Below are 24108 nucleotides of genomic sequence, written 5' to 3'. Positions count from 1 at the left end.
TGTAAAAGTACAATCTCTGCTGCTAACACAAACAATTAAATTTCATGAATCGCACAATTTGTCATTTGCACCTACCAAAACGTCCTGACAAACAGGCGCATGGTAATTTTTATCATTGTTGTGATTATTTTAGTCAAAATTATTTTTTATGTTGTTTATTGTTAATAATATGAATTAAGTTAATTTTTTAAAATATTTTATGATAAAACTTATATCTATTTATTTATATTCATTAGGTTTAATCTTCCAATAAAATATAGCACAATATTATATTTTAATCATTGACGATACTGATGGTCCAACAAAATTTTAAAATTTTACCCATGTGAATTTTTATTTCAAAAATCCATATACTAATTAAAAAATTGAACCTAATAAATAAAAATAAATCCTGCTAACGTGTCCTTTCTTTTGGTTAGGTACATGTATCTCCCTATAAGTGACATTAATACCATCAAAGAAATATCATTGTTTTCTGCCTTTATTTTTCAGAAAGCCTCTCTCTTCCCATAAAAATTAATTCATATAAAGTTTCAATTCTGATTTTGATTCAAACTTATTGGGATTATATGTTTAAATTATTATTAATTTCAAATTGTAATCTTATAATTTATATAGTGAAACAAAATAATTTCAAATTAAGGGCAACATTGTCCTGTTGTTTATCCTCTCAAGATGATATTAAGCTAAAAAAATCAGATGTTTATTATATTGTTCTTATAAGAACAAAATTGAACTTTAACTCCTAAATGTATGACTAAAAAATTGACTACCAAAAAACATATATGGACTTAATGGAGTAATAAACTAATAATCCAGGAGTGAAAACAATTAAAAAAAAAAAAAGGAACCCAGGAGGGACGCGTGGGTTTATAACTAGATAAATCAGTGGCCACTGGAAGGAGAATCAACAGCGTTATGACCTCCTCAAAATTTTAACAATGAGTCCAAAAAGCCTCAAATAACGGTTTTTTCAATGCATACTATTCCTCTAGTTTTAAATATAGGATTTTTTTTGTAGTATAAATACTTTTTGTAGTGTAATTTACGTTACAAAAGGGGTATTATATTTAGAACCGGAGGAATAATACTAATACTAAATATAGAAGCTAAGTGAGAAATTTTCTTTAGACTTAATTAAATATAAAATCTTAATTTATTTTATCTTCTAATAATTTATTTTTTTACAGTATTTCTATTAATTGCACATAATAATAGTTTTTATCAAGGAGAAATATAATATAATATTTCTAGTCCTTAATATAAGATTTAAATAACTAATTTATAGATGTTAAAAAATTTAATTAAATTATTTATTTATAATTAATAAATATTGTCTGCCCTAAAATATAATTATCAATGCATTAGAATTAATCTTTCATGAAAACTCTTTAACATATGCAATCAGTATAGGAATTGCTTAGGAAAAAATAGATAAGTATTAGAGACGGAATAGATTGAGATTGTATATTTATGACCAAATTAAATCTTTAATTAGTTTTTATATAAAAAATCAGCCATTATTAGAAATTTTTTTTAAAAAAATCTAACACATGTTTGTTGCATAAATAAACCAACCTAACTTTTATATTACCCTATGTTTCGATGGGGAAGAATTAGGGAGAGATGAATACTAGAAGGAAAAATTCTCAAAAATGGTAAAAATTTTAAATACTACCTCCGGTTCTAATTGCAAGAGCTAGTTGACTAATTTGAAAAAATTAAGGAAAGAAGTTAAGTTAGTTATTTGTAATAAATATATGTTGTCTTTCCTAAAATATCTTTATTAATTAAGTATATTGGCTATAACTACTATTATTAGAAGTACTATCTTGGAAAAAAATATATAAATATGAGAGACAAAGTGGATTGGAGTCTTATATTTAGAATCAAAATAAAAGTCAAATAAGGTCTTATATTAAGAACCGGAAATAATAATATATTTGGAAGTTTTTCCTTATCTTATTTTTCCTCTCATTTTCCCCTCCATCCAAACATAGCGTTGGGGGGGGGGGGGGAGGGAAGAAAATCATTTAGCAAGAGAAATATAAAACGTTATCTCTTACTGTGTTAGGCGCAGGCGCTCACTTTGACTAAGCCACTCTTAATCACACGACAAGAACCCTTTTTCCCCGTTTAGGTTGAAGTACAATAATAAGTTACACATACACATGTATGTGTATGTGAGGATGTCACTATGCTTGGTCATGCTTAGGTGGCGACCACAATCTGAACAGTAATATTGTACCACATGTGTGTGTTTAATATTGGGAGAATTACAATGAGATTCCAAGCAAAAAAAATTAAAAAATAAGTCCCAAAGGTTGTCATTCTCACTATAAGACTTGTCATTATAAGCTGTTGAGGTTATTATTGAGACTTCTTAGTAATTATTTTTCTTCTGTGAGACTTGATTGTAATTCCTTTTTATATATCATTTTGCCTTTTTATCCCCAAAAAAAGAAAAAAGAGCAAGCCAATTTTGTTACGATTCTTAAAAATGTTTTTATTCGCTGTCTCAAGCTTAAAACCCACGTGTTTCACAAGGGAACATATGTATGTACATGTAATAATCAACATCGACATGTTCGTGCAAATTTAATTTGTTTATATTATTATTGATCGGTTTGGTTCATGTTTCTATCAACTTTATTGTATATGGATGCGCACCTCAATTTCCCTCCAGACAAAGCAAAATAATATACCATTTCGCTCAACTTTTAACCAATTTTTATAATTTTTTTGTTGTCTTCCATCATGCCTACCCCTTCGCCCTCTTCTTTCTCTCCTTTTTCCCCTTCTAATTTATGAGGATAATTAAGGAAGCTAAATTTTTTTGGGGGTAATTATGTAAACATTACATCATACTACCTCCAGTCCTTAATATAAGACTTCATTTGACTTTTATTTTGATCCTAAATATAAGACTTCAATCCACTTTGCCTCTAATATTTATGTATTTTTTTTCAAAATGGTTCTTCTAATCATGATAATTCTCATCAACACTCTTGATTAGCAAGGATATTTTTAGAAAGACAACACATATTTATTACAAATAACTAACTTAACTTACTTTCTTAATCTCCTCAAATTAGTCAACTAGCTCTTATAATTAGGACCAGAGGTAGTATGATTTTGTAAGTTAAATAAATTATTTTGGTAAAAAATGATAAATATAAAAGAGAAAATAGACCTAAGTCCTATATTTAGAACCAATATCCTAATTAATTCTTGTATTAAGAATCGGATAGTAACAATAGTGATAAACTAATTTTAATATTTAACCGTATCTCTGATATTTTTTTTCCTCTTTATTAATTCAGACACACATGTGACAGGCTAATACTTAGGAATAATACCTACCCTACACGTATATCCAAGCCTATTTCATCACAAACATTATTATTTCATTCGACGTTAAGTCATATAGGAAGAAGATTCTCTCTCTAAAGTATGAGTTCGATGGACAAGATATTTTGAGACGAGATGAGGCAACATGACTTCAATCTGTATCCCACTTCCGCCAACTACTGTGTGTGTGAGTACACACGTATATATCGTTGGTATAATATAAATTTATAAAAATGTTGAATTGATTGGTAGAATCGTGTAACACCACGCCTCTATATACTATTCCTCCGATCCTAAATATAAGACTCTTATACACACTAGTATAAGGGTCTTATATTTAAGACCGGAGGAGTAGTAGGATTATTCTATTTTCTTAAGCATTTTCCAAAAACAGAGTCCTCATTCATTTACATTTTGATCCTTTTCTATTTCTCCAAGACAATTGAGTGTTTCCAAAAATTAATTCTTAATATTTTATATGAATTCTCTCCATCCAATAGCCTTTTTGACTCATGGAATAATGTTTCTAAAAACTTCAGGTTAAAAATTAACCCTTAACTATTTTTTTTGAATTTCTCAAGAAAATAAGTCCTAAATTCCTAAAATTAACTTTATAATTACTTAGACCATATTTTAAGAGTTTTAATCTCTATAATTTCTCTAAAATTTCCTCTCAACCATGCTTTACTTAAATTCACAAAGTTTAGGTTATTACAGATCCAATACTAACTTATAAGAGTATTGAGTTGTATATAATTCTTGTACCAACATTTATAAATTATGATATATGGAAAAATTGGATTTTTTTTTGCCAAAAAAAAATGGATTGATTTGAAAGAAGTGAACTACAAGATAAAAATTACTATTTTTTGTGATGAAATTAATTCAGAAACGGCGAATATTACCAAAGGGAAGGTAGATATCCCAAAAGTTTTTTTTTTTTTTGACCAGAATATCCCAAAAGATTTACACAATTGAGTATTATTAACATAATATATACATATATATATATAGATATATTTAATCCCAAATATAACTAATAAACTTTTATCCATTTTTAACCAAATAAACCAATTCAAGCCTGCTAAACAACATGTTCTTAATTTCAAACTATTCTATAGGATTTGCAAAACATTGTTGGCAAAAGAAAAAGGGATTTGTAAGACATTAATTAACGTAGACTATTTGATTGGAATATATACAAATCCAACAAAAAAATTGAAATGTAATTAAAGATTCCCCCTCCCTCTCTCTTTGGGTGATCAAAGAGTTGTTATTTAAGCATGCGGGATACTACAATTAATTAATCCCTGTTTGTCGGTAGCACTAAAAAGATTAGTTTTCTTTTTCTTTTTTTTTAAATCTTCAAACTAAAAAATATATTCTTTCCTGTATTATTTGCCCTTCAATCGAATAGTCAAAAGAATATATAGATAAGGTAAACTTTGATCTTTAAAATGTGGAAAAGGAAAATGAGTTATATCATCAAGTTACTTGTAGGACTTGCTCACGAAGTGTTGATCGACATGTGTGATGTGTTGACTTACTTTTACTAATAAATAACACTATTGACTTTAACGTCACGTAGTCATACTCATATATATTTCGTTTCAAACAATAAAGTTTGATGAGAAATTAATATTTGTGATGTTCAGTGCAAGTATTTTGGATTACCAGCCGTCGACAATTGAGTTGAGCTCTTTAAACGTCAACACGTAGTAACGTGCTATCAAGTAGTTAACTAATTATTAAATACTAGTATTTATATAAGATGCTGCCGGCAAATATATGTATGTATGATGATTTATAATTGAACTTAATACATAATAAATTCAAGAAAAATTCCAACTAAATTCAGTTGAAGTACTAAAATCTAAATGCAGATCTATACTTTTAATATTACTAAATATTACGTTCGTGATGCGACAGAGAAGAAGGAACCTGCAACATCTTTAGTAAATACTCCTCTGGTCCTAATTATAAGACCCAATTGACTTATTTGAGAAGATTAAGGAAGTAAGTTAAGTTGGTTATTTATAATAAATAAGTGTTGTCATTCCTAAAATATCCTTGCTAATTAAGTATATTGGCTAAAACTATCATTATTAGAAGGATTATCTTGGAAAAAAATGCATAAATATAAGAGACAAAATGGATTGGGGTCTTATAATTATGACCAAATAAAAAGTCAAATTGGGTCTTATAATAAGGACCGGAGGAGTATTACTTATTAAATGACACATACAATTGATGCCTTGCCGGGGTAAAATTAGTTAACGCATGCAAAGTATATAATTAAAATACGCGAGAGGAATTTAATATGATGATATTCTTTTTTTTTTTGAGCAAAATATGATGATATTCATTTTGTTTATATTGTTATATTATATATAGTGTGGACTTAGTTTCTCTTAATCACTACATGCAAATGACAAAGTGCAAATGCCACCTTTTACACCCAATTAGTTTTGATGCTCATAGCTACAGTGATATCGTTTAAATAAAATTTTAATAATTTAGATTTAAAATTTTTAACTGATAATTTTTAAATAAAAATTATTTTTTTAAATAACTGACCATCAATAGATCATTTTTATTTTAAATTCCGAATACATTAAAATGTTAAACTTTTAAAAGTATAAAAATAAAATTATATTAAATCTCGACATCCAAATTTGATATTAACGGTTGATCACCAATGCTGATCATTCGGGTGATGATGAACATTGAAGCTAATGAAGTCCGTTTTTACATAATTTGCTCCAAAAAAAAAGTTTGTAAATAACAATTCTTATTATGAATTATATATACATACTGCTATCGACTAGTTAAAGATATAAAATGATAAAGATAACAGGATTATTATGGGAATATTTCTTGTGACAAGAATGCGTATCTGGAGGGATGTGCTGTGAATAAAGGGACAGATATTTACCCTAGCAGGGTGAGGCAAGAATGTGGCTTGAAAGAAGACGAACATGCTTTAAACTAAAAGTTGATGAAGAAAACTGGAAAAGAGTTTCCAAACTTTCTGACATTCACAGAATTGATATCCCCTTTATAAAAACCATTATTGGCTTCTGCTAATGGAGAATTACAGTCAAATTTTAAGAAAGAAAAATAATTACCAACAAATTCTAACAACAATCTAAACAGTTTGTAATGACAAATTGTTAGGTTTTCCACAACCAACAGAAAAGTCTGTCAACCTTTAGAACTTATTTTGTAATTATGTTATTTTCTTAGGATTTTATTGTAATTTTTCCGATACGTTATTCCAAATTTCATAAATGGTGTGACACAGTAATGAAAAGGATGTTTCTCCAACATATCTTTCCTAATAATAATCCTAGCTAGATATGCATCACGTGATATTTCATGTATAAATGATTCTAGCATCTTTTAGTGATGAATAATGATGAAATTAAAATTTGTGGGCCACGGCTCCTGCTAGTTCCCTTCCCACTCCGTCGCCATTATATGGAGTTCTAGGTACTGGTCAAGTAACAATTATTAGTAGTTGGGACCAATACACTGGTTTGAATCATGCACATGGATGGGGTTGGAAATGAGCACATTTTATGGAAAAGGAGGGATGTGAATGTCGGCATTAGCACATTTTATGCTCATTTTTCTATGATCTTGGAGTGCTCATTTTATTTTAGATCTTCTAAATTAATTTTGGGCGGTTGAAATTAGATTTGAGTGGTAAGTCTAGTAAATAAGATGTTGGAGATTTAATTGTTTATTTTTTATTTATGAATGCCCTCTCTATAATTGTGGTATCTGCCTTCTGGATTTCAAGAGATATTAGCCTTTATTCTTAGCGGATAATGTTATTACTCCTCCGGTTCTAAATATAAAATCTATTTTGTAGTGTAATTATAAGTCTTATATTAAGAACCGGTGGGAGTATCTTAGAAGTCTAGACTTACGTTTCAAATTATTATATATATATATATAGTATTTCATTCATTGTAATTACTTTAAAATAATATTGTATTTAATAGGATACGTGCCTTTTTCCTTTTGTTTATACTCTCCTATTCTTATGGAATGAACTAAGCATGTTTTCTGACCAAAAAAGAAAAGAAAAGAACTAAGCATGTTTAATATAATACTCAGTTTTGCCTCTCGTTTTTATACCCTTCATTTTTTTGGGAAATTGAGGGAAAATTATTCATTAAAGAACTTATCACTGAGAACACCTGATAAATTTTTATGCACAGAAAGTACTAATTTTTTTTTTTTTTTGTAAATTTGATATACATGGAGTATAAATATTCTGATTTAGGCTATTCTTATTAATAAAATTTTTAAAGAGAGACTATTTCTCAATCTTGTTCTTACAATTCCCAGCACACTTACCTTGTTCAAATTTGTCCCCCAGATCATTAACCTATTAAAAAAATTAATGCATATAACAGTTAATTTTTGTCCATATCATGTATAATGTCATCACTCATAATGAGGTCGATCGGTCTGCAATTCCCCAAATAAATAGGTTTTGTTTTCACCATAAAAGAATTGGTGTTTCTGCGGCAAAAAAAAGGCATGTTGTATTGAAATACAGTAATTTTTCATTATATAAATTAATTAATTGAAAATTTGAAGATGATCTGAACTTGAACTCGTATTGGAATATACATGTCGATGGGAGACAATGAGATGGATATGTCCAGCATCCAGCAACGGTCATGCCAATCTCCACAAAAAGTTTATGCTAATTTTTGTACTACTTTAATAGAAAAATTATATTATCTCCGGTCCTAATTATAAGTTCTTGTTTAGTCTTATAACTGGGACCGGCAGCAGTAATGATTATTTCATGTGAAGTTACAAACAGTAAAATAATCAAACAATCTCCACATGCATAATTCTGAAACAAAACCATCTAATTTTTTATTATCGAGAAAATGAAACTCTTGGTTGCTAGATTTTCCTTTTTCCTATAAAAATTTTCATTTGTGCCCCCAAAAATAATTCTATTTGCTACTTTTTTTTGGGACCAAATTCTATTTGCTCCTTAAAATTTTCACTACCATATAAGTTTATATTAATAGAAATAAATATAATTATTTTGAGATAATTTGATTTGTACGTTCTTATAAATTTAAAATACACACACATCTATGATTTTTTTTTTAAAAAAATATTATTATGCATAAGTTTTGGTCCCCCACAAATTAAAGTTTTCTGGGTCCGCCACTGAAGAGACCTTGCATTCCTTTTCAAATTTCAACGTATGGAGAGAAACTCTGAAGTCCCGACACCCAGCCCCACCCAATCCCCGGAGCCCAGACCCACAACATGGATGCCTTGTTTTTAGGCTTTGTCGGGGTCATATTTCCAAGTTCCAGTTTGGATTGAAACTAACGTTTGAATCTCTACTAAGAAAGTTATTAAAATTTAATGTCTGATAGCGTCTTAAATAAGATTATATCCAATAAAAAGATTCTTACGCCTAAAAAACAACCTTTGGATCTTTGTTTTCCCCCTAACAGAAACTAAATAAATAAAAGAGCGGCAATATCCCATGGGTGGTCAAGTGGAGGAGGATTATAACAAAACAAGGGCAAACAATGTCTTCTTCTCATATTCCTACATGTTGTAATTCTTATTGGTCTAATCCTAATACACCTGTTATTTAAAGCAATAAGCATTACAAAATATAATCCTCTTTATATTACTATCTCTAATCTTAATATAAGATCCAATTGACTAATTCATGATACTTTAAAATATTATAAAAGCATTTGATATTTTTTTACTAAGTACAAACATCCTCTTATTAGAGACGATTATATTTGATATACTGTCGGGGTCATATTTCCAAGTTTCCATTTGAATTGAGTCTAGTTGAAAGAATTTGTTCATCATAACATGATAAATTAAGATTCGAATATCTACTAGGAGAGTTACCAAAATTTAGTATCCGACAATGTCTTAAACAGAATTACCTTTAATAAGATGATATCTATGCCTAAAAAAAACTTCTGGATCTTTGTTCCCCCCAACGGAAATTAAATAAATAAATAACAAGAGCGGCAGTAGCCCATGCGAGGAGGATTATAACAAAACATGGGCAAACAATGCCTTTTTCTCATATTCCTACATGTTGTAATTTTTATTGGTGTAATCCTAATACACCTACTACTTAAAGCAATAAGCATTACAAGATATAATCCCTTTTATATTACTCTCTCTAACGTTGATATAAGATTCAGTTAACTGATTTAGGACATTTTAAAATATTATAGATATTTTTACAAAGTACAAGAATTTTCTTATTGGGGATGATTATGCTCGATACACTATCATATACTAAGAGTGGGCATCTTTATTAATTAAGATTGAAATCAGGATTAAATTATTTTACTCAACCTAACTCCTGTTCATAACATTAGAATAACATGTAGTTTGTTTTCGTGCCATAGAACCAAGCGGGCCATAAATTCCTGACTTCCAACACTTGTTGTCTGGGCAGAGTGCCTTTACATGTCACGCACTCATGCGCAGGCAACAGTGGACCACTACCCGTAAAGACGAAGAAATGGAGCGGCAGTGAAGGAGTTCATTGCCCTCACGTAACTTCTGAATCTTCATACATTTATATATTCCCATTCTTTTAAAATTTATTATTATCTCCACCCTTAAATATAATATATAGTTTGTAAATTACAAACGATGTCGTATAATTAGAATAAAAAGTAAAAAAATTTTATATTTAAAATTTAAAAACAAAAGACCTGTGATTGTGAGAACTCAAATACATGCCCAGATATTAAAGTACAGGCATACAGCATATGCTAGGGTATAGAGTAATAGACGCTGCCTTTTTGAATTAAAAGGAAAAAGTAAAAAGGAAAGAGAAAAGAAACAAAGGGACAGGTATTTGCCGACATGGAAGGATGATGCGCTGAGAATTGAGATGTGCTGTCACGTGGGAAACATTCCTATTTCTTCTGATCCAATTGGTGTCACGTGCGAGGCCCCTTAAAACTCACGTGACCATCGACCTACTACTGTTTTAAATTTGAAAATTCCCTTTTTCTTTGTGTGGATATTTTAGCATTCTTATTTCCTATTCTCCTCTTGCGAATTGTGATGGGTGCTTTAAAGTTTAAACAGCGACTCTTGTAGCAGCAGACACTTTTTAATGACAAACCCTATCAATTTTATGCAATCAATCCACGGTTTAGTTTAGATTAATAATAATCATAATAATAATAATAATAATAATAATAATAACTAAATCTTATGTGAGAGCACATATATATGATCAAATCATTAGTTTTTTAATAAAATTATATTTTTCTTAGATTTTCCTCAATTATTAATTTAGTCTATAAATTTTGATCCAGAATAGCTCAATAAATAATAAGTGAATAGATGAAGTTTTCATTATTTTTTTAATGTTATATATTGTGTATTTTTAAAAGATTACGCTACATTTAATTTATTATAATTAAATAATTTATTTGACTTTATTAATCTACCTAAAATAATGAAATAATTTTTATATTAAAGACTTAAGAAAGTAACACAAAGGCAGGGAAAGATGAGAAGATAGAAGTTTAATTGTTTTCAACCTTGATTTAGCCCAATTGAGCTATGTGGCATTAAACTACTTTTTTTCTTCATATTACTCTTTACGCTAAAAAATAAGGTTAATATTACTATTAGTTTTTATAGTTTGATCAAATTTTGTTTTCAATTTTTATAGTTTTAAATCGTAGTTTCTGATTCTTATAGTTCCACAAAGACTAATCATTCAAAGTACATGGGACCCTGTATTATAATGAGCTTCGGTTCTGACCAGGACAAGTTCTCATGAAGAAACTAAAAATCACGCGGCTAGCTCATGAGAACCAACAATAATATTAACCTAAAAATAGTTGTTAAAACTTGGACATATACTCCTCCAGTCTTTAATACAAGACTTATTTAACTAATTTGATAAAATTAAGAAAGTTGAGTAAGTTAATTAATTATAAGAAATATGACATATTTTTTTAAAAACATCATAATCATCTTTCTTAATATCTTCCCTCCCTCTTTTACTTGATTATGGTTGAGGGAGTATCCATATGGGTAATTTAGAAAAACTTGATAAATATGAAAAATAGGTATTATATTTAGGACCAAAATCAACTTAACAATTAGGTTCTATATTAATGACCGGAGGAGTACAAAACTAACGATGCATATATAACACAGCGCTCTTGGAGATCCATCCACTAAACATCATTAATTTGCCTTTAAAACAAGTAATTAATTAGTTTGTCAACGGGCAAAATGGTACTCATAGGCTACCATTAACTTGATTTTATTTTCTTCGTTTTCGGTGATCTATTTTTGGTTTTAGAAAAAGAGGAAAGAGAGATCAAGATTGACTCACATGGGAAATACTAAAATAAATAAATGAATGAAGCAATCATATAATGAAACAAAGCAAAATTATAAAAAAAAAAAAGGATGATTCATGCATGTATATATATGCACATGCCAATATGCAATGTGAGCAATTTGCAAACTTGCCACCAGCTAGCTAGGCTAGCCCACCTCCAGTAACTACCCACTTGCCCTCATTTAATTTAATTAAATTCATCAACTAGATTATCTCTCTTTTGATGTCCCACCTGTCCAGTTAATTTGGACCTCAAGTTTTCTTTTATTTTCTTTTCTTTTATTTATTGTGAAAAGCATGTGTCCAGTCATTTCAAATCATAACTTGATCTCATACATTGCAGATTAAAAAAAGGAAATGAATAAAAATTATATGTATAAAACAGTGAATTTCATCTATATTTTCATACATTTGTATGGCTCTTATTGTATTATAATTTATTAAATAATATATCATTTAATTCTTGTGATTTTTTTAAAAATATTTCAATGGAAATACAATAAGTTAACGGAATCAGATTTAATTATTAAATGTCAGCCTCTCAGACACAAATCAAATTAATTATTTCCATTAGTTCCACTAGACATGTAACTTAAATTGATATAATTAATACAGCTAATATTATAATTAATAATATTGTGTATTGTTTTGTTGGCAACTTGCCACTACTTAATATTTAATTGCTAATATGAACTACCCATACAAACAATAAAAAATGTCATATGCGTTCCACCTAATTACACTTTGCACCTCATAATTAATTTACAAACTTTAAATATTCACAGATTAAACATACTATCAACAACATATTTAGTTATTGATTCTAGGATCTGAAGAAAGTGGCGGAAAGCTCTTAGTTCAAGTGATTATTAAAATTAGCTAGAGTGTTAGATGTTAGTTTGACTTTTGCTTCTTTACAAAACAAACCAGCCCACTACAATAAATTAAAAAAAAAAAGTGAAAGCTACCCACGCTATACTGAAAAAAAAAAAGACACTTCTCAGCACGAAGCCAAATATTTTAAATATAATAGCTGGTTAAAAAAATTTACTTTAATTTTAAATATAACAATTCAATGCATTTTGTCTCTTAAATATATAGATATGTTCAAATTATTTCTATGGTTTGCACATACCAAAATGATTTTCATCAAGTGGCGCATAATTCCAATGTAAATAATTATAAAAAAAATGATATTTTAGAAAAAACTAATACGTGATTTTAATAAATAATCAAGTTAATTAATTTTTTAATCTTTATAAATTAATTAACCTACTTTTATATATATTAAGAATGGGATAGAATATTATTCATGAGTCAAATCGGCTCAAAGAGAAAATTATCTTACGTAGAAGATAGTAGATATATGAGAATCTAGCAAAGAAAAGCTACATATACAATGCAATTCACTGATTATTCAAAACTCACATCATAATTAGCTTTAATTATTAAATGCCCAAAAAGATCAGATTTAGTCATATCGTACGTGTTATTACTAAATCTAACTTTTTGGTCATTTAATTAAAGAAAGACTTAGCAAAACGATCAGATTTAGTATCTTGATCATTAATCGTAAATATTATCTTTTGGAATATTTTTGTCATGTTTTATTTTTTAAAGAGTTTTGCAAACATATAAATGGAATAACTTTTAATATTTTCCGGAAGTTGAGATTTTTTGTTTTTAAAATAAATTATATGTATTATGTATTATAGAAGCATAATTTTAACATAATTAATATATCTGATGGTTTTTGGGCTGAAAATAATTCAAATGATTGGTAAAATGGCAGTATAGTCTCCTCCAATAACTACAAAAAAAAGCATGAACAACGAGGGGGCACCATCGTTTCACTTCTGTCTGAGCCGTCCCTTTCTATCATTTCAAAATCCAACGGTTCTAATCTTTTTAAGTCGGCCACAATCCCTCACGTATTTAATATTTTCCTTTCTCATATTACCCCAACTTTACATTTTTATAAAATTTTAACACACAATAAATTCATGTTAGAATCGTTTCAAAGGTAGACATGGATTGCAAAATTAGAGCCATATTTTCTCATATGCTGCCGGTAACAAAAAGGAAAAGTGACCATGTGAAAAATTAAGGTAAAATTAATTTTTTGGTTCTTCTATATAATTTTGATTTGGCTAGTTTTGACTCCGTTCAAACTTAGAACCTAAACTATAATTTACAACAACTCTCTTTCTATAGGTTTAATTATTTAAAACTTAGTTTCTAATCTTTCTAAATTACATAATTTTATTCTTTAAAGTAAAGAGAATACTCTTTTAAATGATTAAAATGTATAAATTGAGTTTCATCAAGTAAAAAATCAAAGACTATATTATAACTAAAATTTTTTGTTGGCCTTCTACAACTATATTTAAAACTATAGGAATTGAGTTCCATAAAATTAAAGTTAAGGATTGGGTTATATGTGAATTAAAATTATAAAGCCAAAAAATTTAATTTTTCTATTAATCAAAATGTGCATAGAATTTGTTTACAGATGCAAACTTTTTGTAATTATGCAAAGGTGACTATATATGATGTATTGAAATAAAGAAAAAAGTAGGTCCATAAATATTTATTTAGTATCGTTTTAATTTAATTTTTGTCAATTTATCAAAGGAAGAATTTTATTTTTAATTTAAAATTTATTTTAGGTCATAATATAATATTTAAGGAATACAACAATAATATATAATTAGTGGTAATATATGATAAATATATTGTATCACTTACTATTTTACTAGTAATTATAATCTGTCATGCTTGTAATTAGTTTCACACAAGCAAATACTTATAAAACATACACGCAACGCAATGATTTGAAATACAGGTCGTAAGTTTGATCCTGTATTCTTACTCATATAGCCTCAAATTGTCAATACTTTTACCCTTTTAATTTTTTTTAATTTTAAAAGCACTTGTGCAAAAGACATATAGAAATGACTGACTTCATGGAGGCACTTACTCTATGTTTGGGTGGAGGGAGAAGCAAGGGAAAAATAAAAAGAGGAAATAACACTACTAAACCCGGTCCTGAATATAAAAGTTAGTTGATTAATTTGAGTAAATTAAAAAAATAAGTTAAAATAGTTATTTGTAATAAATAAGTATTGTTTTTCCTAAAATATCTTTACTAATCAAATTTATTGACTAGAACTACTATTATTAGAAGGACTATTTTGAAAAAAAATAAGTAAATATAAGAGATAAAATGAATTGAGATTTTATATTTAGAATCAAAATAAAAGTCGAATGAGATCTTCTAAGGATCGAATGTAATATGAAACAAAACTTTTAAAAATAGTAAAAAGAAATAATATTTTATAGTGAGTTACTTTTTCCTTTGATCATTCTCTATTCCCAAATTTTGTTTTTATTGAGGGTTACATGGACAAGGTGATTAATAGTGATTAGGCAGAGCCACGCGCAAATCAATTTCTCACGGCGCCGAAAATATCATCAAATTAAGAAGTCCCCCCTTCCCTCCCCTCCCTCGCCTATAAATACCCCTCACCTTCCTTCTTCTCCTCATCACACACAAACCTTCTCCTCACTTAGCTACTCTCCTCTTTGTCTTCTCTCTTCTCTCTTCTCCCTCTCCAAAATGATGATGGATTGCCAAGCATGGCCTGAGCCTGTCATCCGAGTCCAGGCCTTAGCCGACAGTGGCTTAACCACCATCCCGAAACGTTTCATCTCTCAGCCACCCACCACGACCGCCCCCTTTCTCCGTCATCACAATGCTTCCTTATCTCATGAGCTTAACATTCCCGTCGTCGACCTCGGTGGTGACCCTGAGGAGACCGTTCGCCTCGTGGGGGAGGCCTGCCGGAACTGGGGCTTCTTTCAGGTGGTCAACCACGGCGTCAGGCATGACCTCATGAGTAGCGCCAGGGCCGTGTGGCGCGAGTTCTTTAACCAGACGGCGGAGGAGAAAGAGCAGTTCGCCAATTCTCCGGCGACTTATGAGGGCTACGGCAGTCGGTTGGGAGTCCAAAAGGGTGCCATTTTGGATTGGAGTGACTACTTCTTCCTCCATTTCATGCCTGCTTCTCTTCGCAACAAAGCTAAGTGGCCTGCTCTTCCGCCATCTCTCAGGTACTGCTTTATATAACAAAAAGAAAATTATGTTTATTGTACAGTTCATTGCATATTTATGGATAAAGATAAATATACTAGATATGCGTTCCCCCTCCAAAATAATAATAATAATAATAAAAAGATTAGCATAAACTTTAATTTAAAGAGAAGAAATTTGTACCAGCATTTCTCTAGATCACACATCTGCATGAAAGAGATTAAACATATGGATCAATTACAAAGGATCTTAAGATACTGTTAAAACGAAGAGATATGTAGATAGACAATTGATAATATGCCTATTTCTTGGAAAACTTATCATGTGTCTATGACTCTTCTTGGAAAGTAAAGTCACCTTATCTTTACATATCCAAATCTCTCAATCTTCTACATAACATGTGGGGACACATTGGAATTCTCTCTTTCTTGTTTTACTTTCAAAGAAATCCTTCAAGGTAAAAGTTATTTGTTGGATTACTTCACTTAGCAATTCCTTGTTTACCATCTACATATATTTCTGAACTTTTACATCTCATCTTGCTAGTGGCTAATTAATTAATATAATGATGATATGTTTTCTTTTGCCAAGATTTAGTTTCAACGTGTTTTTAATAGACGTGTATATGAATAAGTTATGACTAATTTTATTTATCTATCAATTTATTTTCAATAGATTCAACTTTACTTAAAAGTTTTTTCTAAGCGTGTTTATGTATATAGTATTCTCTCAAATCTTAAATGTAAGACATATTTTATAATATAATTTATATTATAGAATACGTTTTATATTTAGAATCAGGTGATTATTTATTAAAATAAGATTTTAGGTTAAAATAGTGGCAGGAAAGGGGCATTAGTCACAAAAGTGGAAACTTCAAAAGCTTTTAGGACCCGTCAAATGGGAGAAGGCGTGTGGACAATAAATGAGGCCGACCTAACTTTCATTGTCAGAATGTGATATTCCAAAGCTTTTCTGTATTTTTCATTTTTCTTTTTTAAAAAAGAAACAACCAAGTACTTTCTTACTAAAATGAATCCTCTCTAATTCCCAAAAAGTAGCAGTAGTAAGTGTGGATTATGGTTTGATGGTTTATATTTCATTTATTTCTTCTTTTTTTTGCGACATTATTTTCATAAAACATAATAATTTAATATTAAAAATTAAAAAATCAATATATTAATATTAAGATTAATATAAAATATAAAATCTATTGCAAAATCACTATTTTTTAATTCATATAATATATATCGTGCTTTATGTGATAGTGACAAGTTACAACAGAGAACCGAACTCCTTTCTTCACGAGATGGAAGGTTCAACTTTGGAATCCTGAAAGTCTACCTACCAATGACGTGGTGCCAAGTAATAATTTAAAAAAAAAGCCATGCAAAACGTGGTTAAAAAAATAATTATAAGCACTTACGAAACATCAGCTTGCGAAAAAAAGTAGGTCAAATAATCAACAGGATTAATTAATAAAAATTACCTAATTAATGCGGCAATTAACACGTCTATATGCTCTGTTCAAAGATCAAATTCCACATTATATATATTCTGTAAATATTGATGGTCAAAGTTTGTGTAGTTTAAATCTTACCGGTTAAGTTCCTACCAGATATTCAAAACGCATGTTTTATTTCTGAGAGATTCATGTGGTGGTCTATGCACATCACATTTACAGGTGGCTATAAAGAAAGAGTAAAAAGTGTCCAAATACAGAATGCAAAAAGCACATGTTGGTCTATATATAGATAAGATATTGTCAAGAACAAGACAAACCCAACCATTACATATCATCATCTTTTATCACTACTCTTTCCTTTTCCTTTTCCTTTTTTTTTTATGAATCAATTCTGTACATATTAATGACGTGGATTAATTAATTAACATATTTACATTATCTAAATCAATATTTTTTTTGTTGGTGGTGTAGGGAAGTGGTCGATGAATATGGAGAAGAAGTGGTGAAGCTAGGAGGAAGGATAATGAAGATAATGTCAAGGAATCTAGGGTTACAAGAGGATTATCTTCTGAATGCATTTGGAGGAGAAGAAGGGATTGGTGGTTGCTTGAGGGTGAATTTCTACCCAAAGTGCCCACAACCTGATCTCACACTTGGCATCTCACCACATTCTGATCCAGGAGGTCTCACTATTCTTCTTCCTGATGATCATGTCTCTGGCCTCCAAGTTCGCAAAGACGACCGTTGGATCTCTGTGAAACCTCTCCCTAATGCCTTCATCATCAACCTCGGCGACCAACTTCAGGTCTATATATATCTCCATCTTTCCTTCTCTTAATTAAATGTTCTCGTGCATTGCATAGAGTCTGATAAAAGATGATATTGATATTGGTAGTGATGATATCGATGTGTATTTGTGTAGATTGTGAGCAATGAGATATACAAAAGTGTGGAGCACAAGGTTGTGGTGAACTCAAAGAGTGATAGGGTATCTTTGGCTTTCTTCTATAACCCTAAGAGTGATGTGGTGATTGAACCAGCCAAGGAGCTTGTGACTGAGGAAAGGCCGCCTCTCTACCCACCAATGACTTTTGATCAGTACAGAGCCTTCATTAGGACCAAAGGACTTAATGGCAAATCTCAAGTTCAGTCTTTGATGAATTGCGATAATAATTAAGTAATAATTTGTAATAATTCTATGATATTTCCATCCATATATATCCCATTAACAATGAAATTAGCTCTTGCATTGCTATTATCCATCCAGCCAAAATTTCTATGTTGTACTACTCTGATATTTCATTTTATGAAAAATATGTGTATGTTTCAACTGTATGTGTAAAAAATCATCTTGATGTATGCTTCTTAAGACACAAATATGTTAATTAGCTCGGGTATATGATATTATATATGCAATTAATTAATTAATGGATGGAAGTTAAATAGCACAAAACGAAAGAAAAGCGTGATTATTAAGGGAAGAAAATTAATTAATGGAATTGGTGGTGGTGATCGACATAGTACTTTTCCCGCAGGGTACGTTGAGTAAAGCTTTACGGCTGCATGTGAATTTGAAGGAAAATGTAGGGAATGTGATGAGCATATAAGAGTCAAGAACAAGAAACAAGGAGGAGATATATAAAAAGAGACGTGCAAATTAAAGCTGAATGGTGGTGAATAGGCAGGCTTACCTTTGAGGTGTTACTTCACACAATAGTGCAAACAATAAAGTCCAACACTATGTTTTCCCACCATCATCATATATAGCTCGTGCCACTTTTTCGTTTTCTTTGTTTTTTTGTCAGTAAAATATAAAACACATGGTGGACCTTAAAGTTAAACAACTCAGTGGTCCTATATATCCAACAACAACTCCAAAGATATCAATATGTGCGCTCCATTTTATTAACAAATTTAACCATTTAAATGTATATATATGTGTACATATAAAGTGTAACAAGAGAGAATAGTTGTGTGAGAGGTTTAATTATTTATATCTCCTCTTAATATTCATCACTATGTCTGGTCTTAAATTTACTAGTTGTTGAAGGCAAATTTAAAACAAAAATTACACACTTCTTTAGTCAAATAGGAATTGCAAAGTGTTGTGTACCAAGTTTTTATGTACAATGATTGATCATTAATATAATTATAAGTATTTACTCCAATATTGCATGGGGATTATTGAATACTTTATATAATTGAAAATCACACTCGTTTTCCGTATGTGTACATACCTGAAGAATGAAAGCATACATGTGAAAATAAATTGCTTCATAAGTTGTTTTGTTTTGTAAATAAATAGAATAGAGATATTGAATATTGTCATCTAAATCATATATAATTTGTACCAATCGTTCAAAATTAATAAATAATGTAATTGTATTTATTAAAAAAAGAAGAAGAAGAAGAAGTTAGGCAGCCATGTGTGTCCCATGGGTTCTTAATTATATATGTAACGTATAGGAGAACATTCGAAACTCAGAGAATATTCGATGGAAGTTAATTTAATTGGAAAAGCTTCATCTAATAATTATCACGTTTTTAATGACCAAGTGTGAACTAACCACAAATTATAACCATACTAATCCAACCATTCACCTCAATAAAGTCACTAATTCTAGAAAACATATGTATGAGAATTATGGAATCCTCTATGTGCTGTCAAATCATGAACCACACCCTGCAAATTCACGTTTTAGTTCATTATGATATGCGTGTCTATATAAAATATAATTGAAGGGTTTCAAAATATATATATAATTTAGGTGAAAGATTTTTTTTGGCCTGAAGGAAAAAACGTCGATGGCCAAATAAATAAAAGCACATAGAAAACTAGGAAACATTTGCTTCACATAATATATACATGTGCATGAGTTTAATTATTTGTTACTTGTAATGCTTACAGGTTTTATAAATTATCCATTTCATAACATTGATTTTATAGATTTTCTATCATATATTGATGTATTGATCGATGTATTCTTATAATATCCTCATATTATTGTGCGAATATTACTACCTCCTGCTGCTGCTTAACATATAATTTGGATATATTAAGAAAACTAATTAAATTATAGTTATCTATGTGTTGGTAATTTACTAAAATATATTTTTAAATTATTTGTATTGTAACCACTTCTTGATATAAACTTTTTTAATACGTGCAATAAAAAGGATAATTTATAAAAAATAATAAATATGGGGATAAAATGGACTAATGTCTTATATTTAGAACAAAACTTAATTTCTAACTAGCTTTTATACTAGAGAGTCAAGGTAGTTCTACGCTAAGTGTACTGAAAATTCTTGATATATATATATTACTAAAAAAGTAATTAATTATTGACAGAATTTAATGGTGGGATTTGAAAATTTTGTCACAAAAAAGGACTATCACTTTCCTCGCCAAATTTCGATGCTAATTTACTGTTTTTTTCTTGGATATATATATGCAAAAGGAATAGTTTTAATCAAGCTGAAACAGTTCTTGTCATAATATACAGTACATATAGCATTCCTTCTTCTTCTGCTGGGTCCTTCAAGCAAAGACGTCCCAAATATACAGATATTACAGTCACTTCATGAATATGTGTTTGTATTATATATATAAATATATATATTCCCCTCTTTATTTTATTTATTTAACATCCGATCATTATTCAAACAACACAAACGAACCTCTCTCTCTCACAGCAGGAAGCTCGGAACCAAAGGTGATTGACATTGATGAAATGAAGCTGCAAGCTGATTCCAAGGAAGTAGGTCCCAGTTTTGGTTGCAGAATTCTGGAGTGAGTGATGACGAAGAAGAAGAAGAAGAAGAGGAAACAAAAAGGTCCAAACTTGCTGGGAAATTAACCCTAATAGTATCATCATCATCATCCTCGACGACTCTCTGCTTTTTGTGTGTGACAACGTTGGACCTATTACTGTGTTTAGAACCATAGCTAGCGGGCTCATCATCATCGGATTCCTCAGAGAGACAAGGCATTGATGTCGTCGTAGGTGCAGTATTATTTCTATGAAGCTTATTACTATTGCCGGCAGATTTTCTGGAGATGGTTGAGTTCTGATAAGCTTGGCCCAGTCTCTCCAGGTACCTCCCTTGAGCTTCCATTTTCAGCTTCAAGCTCCTTTGAAACTTTCAATTCCATTCCAAACAATATGTAATTTCATTACCAGGCATTTTTGTTAAAAAAAAAATTCAATTGGGAGATTTATATACTGTTATTGAAACTTCTGTTTCTTCAGTTGATGTAAAGAGAAAAATATGTTCACAGATTCATATCCTAAAAATTTATGTTGTAAAACTTATAAAAAAATTGTAATTATATTTCTCTAGGAAGAAAACTACTACTGAGTTAAAATTATAATTTACAATATCTTCTATCTAAAAATCATAATATTTAAGCTGAAATCTTCAAGGCGTGGAGATCATACACATGGATTTTTTCCTCTTTTAATAAGGCGTTCTTCGTTTTTATAGCCTATCATAAACCAAAAATCCATATTCTTTTTCTTCAAGGTGAAAATAATTGTGTTTTTGTGCTGTTATTAATTTAATTTGACCTGCTATATACATTTTTTTTGTTTAACTTTAATGTCACGGAGTATAATTTTTATTTTAATTTCAAATTTTTGGCATTCAAGTGAGACAAAAAGATTATAGAGAAATATTTGGGATTTTTTTCCAACAGGAATATTTTTTTGTTAATAATCAAACTACTTCTTTTAGATTAAAAACTAATTATATTCCCTTCAATTATATTTTCTTCTAAAATTGAATAAAACCATATCATGTTGCAAAATTTAAAATGTTGCATAAACTTCTTATTATGATTAAAAATCCCGAAAAGATTCAACATAAAAAATTGAATTAATTCTGAAAATATATGTGTGTGTGTACCTCCAGCTGGTCGCTCAAGCGTTTTTGTACTTCCATTTGCAAGTGTAGAGCTTCCTTTAGCTGCACCGTCCTGATTATATTTTAACATGAACAAGCAATACTAATAAGTAAAAATCATTATTAATATTAAAATAATATAAGTAATTAAGAATATGTCGGTATTTCCAATAATTGACAATTAACATATATATAAAATTAGAAGAATAAATCGTTGACGACTCACGCTAATGTGCTGAAATTAGGCAGTATGTCCGATATGCTTCTTCTCTCAAGCTTGCTTCCTTCTCAGCAAAAGTTAAAGATCACTAATTAATAATCTAAGAATTAATTATTGGTCTATGAATTAAGATTTTTCAAGCGACGCAGCTCAATTTGACAAGAAGTTTAAGAACTTACTAGTAGCAGACTCTGGAATCAACTTGTTGATCCTGTATTTCTGAAGAAATCCAAAACGAAGCTTGTTAATTAATTATTAATTACTAATTTAAATGGACCTTCTTTTTATACATTAATAATTAAGTACTTCTCCGGTCCTAAATATAAAATCTTATACACACTAGTATAAGGGTCTTATATTTAGAACCGGAGGAGTATATGGTATATAGTAGGAACCTGTAAGTGGCTTTTGACGTGATAAATGGTGATTCCAGATGCCCCCATGCTCGTCATCTCCTTCACTATACTCTTTGGCGTTGCTCCTGCAAATTAAACCCACATTCACAAAGTAATATTATCTCATCTACACCAGAAATTAATTAACAATAAAGCGCGCACGCACACACACACACATATATAAACACGTACTATCAGGGCCACCAAGTCTGTTGACAGCTTGAACGAAGAGATCATGAAGTTGATGAGTCCAACGAAGGCGTTCTTTTGCAGAGGCATCAGATGAGGAAGGGCGATTGGAAGCCATAGCTTCTCTGATGATCTTGTTGGACGGATTGAGTTGAAGGGATTAAATTGTGTGGCACGTACAAGCATTATAGAGAGAGAGAGAGAGAGAGAGGACAAAAACATTTGTAACATATATGGTTGGAGACACACAGGTAATTACCTAGGCTAGCTTGGCGATGCCCACTATGAATTTCTCAATTATGATTCTGCCCAATGTCTTCAGTTGTCCCAAGGCCAACCGGCTCTTCTGAAATACTACTACTTCTCTTTAAGTTATACGCACAATATATTATTATTTTATGTTTATCTTCATCAAAGAAAATTTATGCTACAGTCAATCTGTTCTAAACATAAGAGTTAGATAACTAATATACAAAAACTAAAAATATCAGTTAAGTTAATTATTTATAACAAATATGTGTTGTTTTCTGATAAAACATAATGAAATCGTGCAATCCATGTAATCAACTCTATTTAATGGAATAATACTTGTTGTTGTCGTGTTGATTTTCTTAAAATGCTCCTTTTAATCATGTGATCAGAAACTTCCCTTGTTGATCAAAATACTATCAATATATGCAATTAGAAAGGATTGGGAAAATAATTATAAATTTGTGAAATAAAAATGAATTGAGATTTTATATCTAACATCAAAACAAATTCCTCAACTGGCATTTATATTTTAGAGCAGAGGAAGTATTAAATACCAAGTATTAGTATTCCTTCAGACATAAATTACCACACATAATCCATATTTGGAAGCGCTTAAAAAATAAATTTTTGTTTTATGAGACAAAATTTCTCTAACATATTTATATATTTACTTCATATGGACGTGAAATCACTTATATCCGCAAGTTGTAAGAAAGCAATTAAATTTGGCGAATGAAAGTTGGGTCTCGAGCACTATTTTTCATTCTGTGAGCTTGTCCTTGTGAAGAAACTCCTAGTCAATATCGACATGAAAAAGAGAGCAAATAA

At 29.8% G+C, this 24108-nt stretch overlaps 2 protein-coding genes across 2 annotated transcripts; one reads left to right on the top strand and one right to left on the bottom strand.

Annotated features, from left to right (window-relative positions):
• Positions 1 to 15329: 15329 nt before the first annotated feature.
• LOC114742445 (probable 2-oxoglutarate-dependent dioxygenase At5g05600) lies at positions 15330 to 18539 on the top strand. Its single transcript, XM_028930708.1, has 3 exons — positions 15330 to 15874; positions 17791 to 18124; positions 18242 to 18539. Exons 1-3 carry the CDS (start codon positions 15381 to 15383, stop codon positions 18494 to 18496), a joined length of 1083 nt encoding a protein of 360 aa, XP_028786541.1. The 5' UTR covers positions 15330 to 15380; the 3' UTR covers positions 18497 to 18539.
• A 2470-nt stretch (positions 18540 to 21009) lies between these two features.
• Positions 21010 to 23146, bottom strand: LOC114742442 (myb family transcription factor PHL7-like). The gene is made up of 6 exons (XM_028930706.1): positions 23032 to 23146; positions 22840 to 22925; positions 22624 to 22663; positions 22451 to 22508; positions 22228 to 22297; positions 21010 to 21462 (listed from the first exon to the last, which is right to left on the bottom strand). Exons 1-6 carry the CDS (start codon positions 23144 to 23146, stop codon positions 21010 to 21012), a joined length of 822 nt encoding a protein of 273 aa, XP_028786539.1.
• Positions 23147 to 24108: the final 962 nt, after the last annotated feature.

The sequence above is a fragment of the Neltuma alba genome, unplaced genomic scaffold, assembly GCF_004799145.2.
Source record: "Neltuma alba isolate B1F8T4 unplaced genomic scaffold, ASM479914v2 tig00003766_pilon, whole genome shotgun sequence".
Lineage (NCBI taxonomy): Eukaryota > Viridiplantae > Streptophyta > Magnoliopsida > Fabales > Fabaceae > Neltuma > Neltuma alba.
Note: the sequence above shows the minus strand (reverse complement) of the source record. Positions and strands in the feature narration are given on the sequence as shown.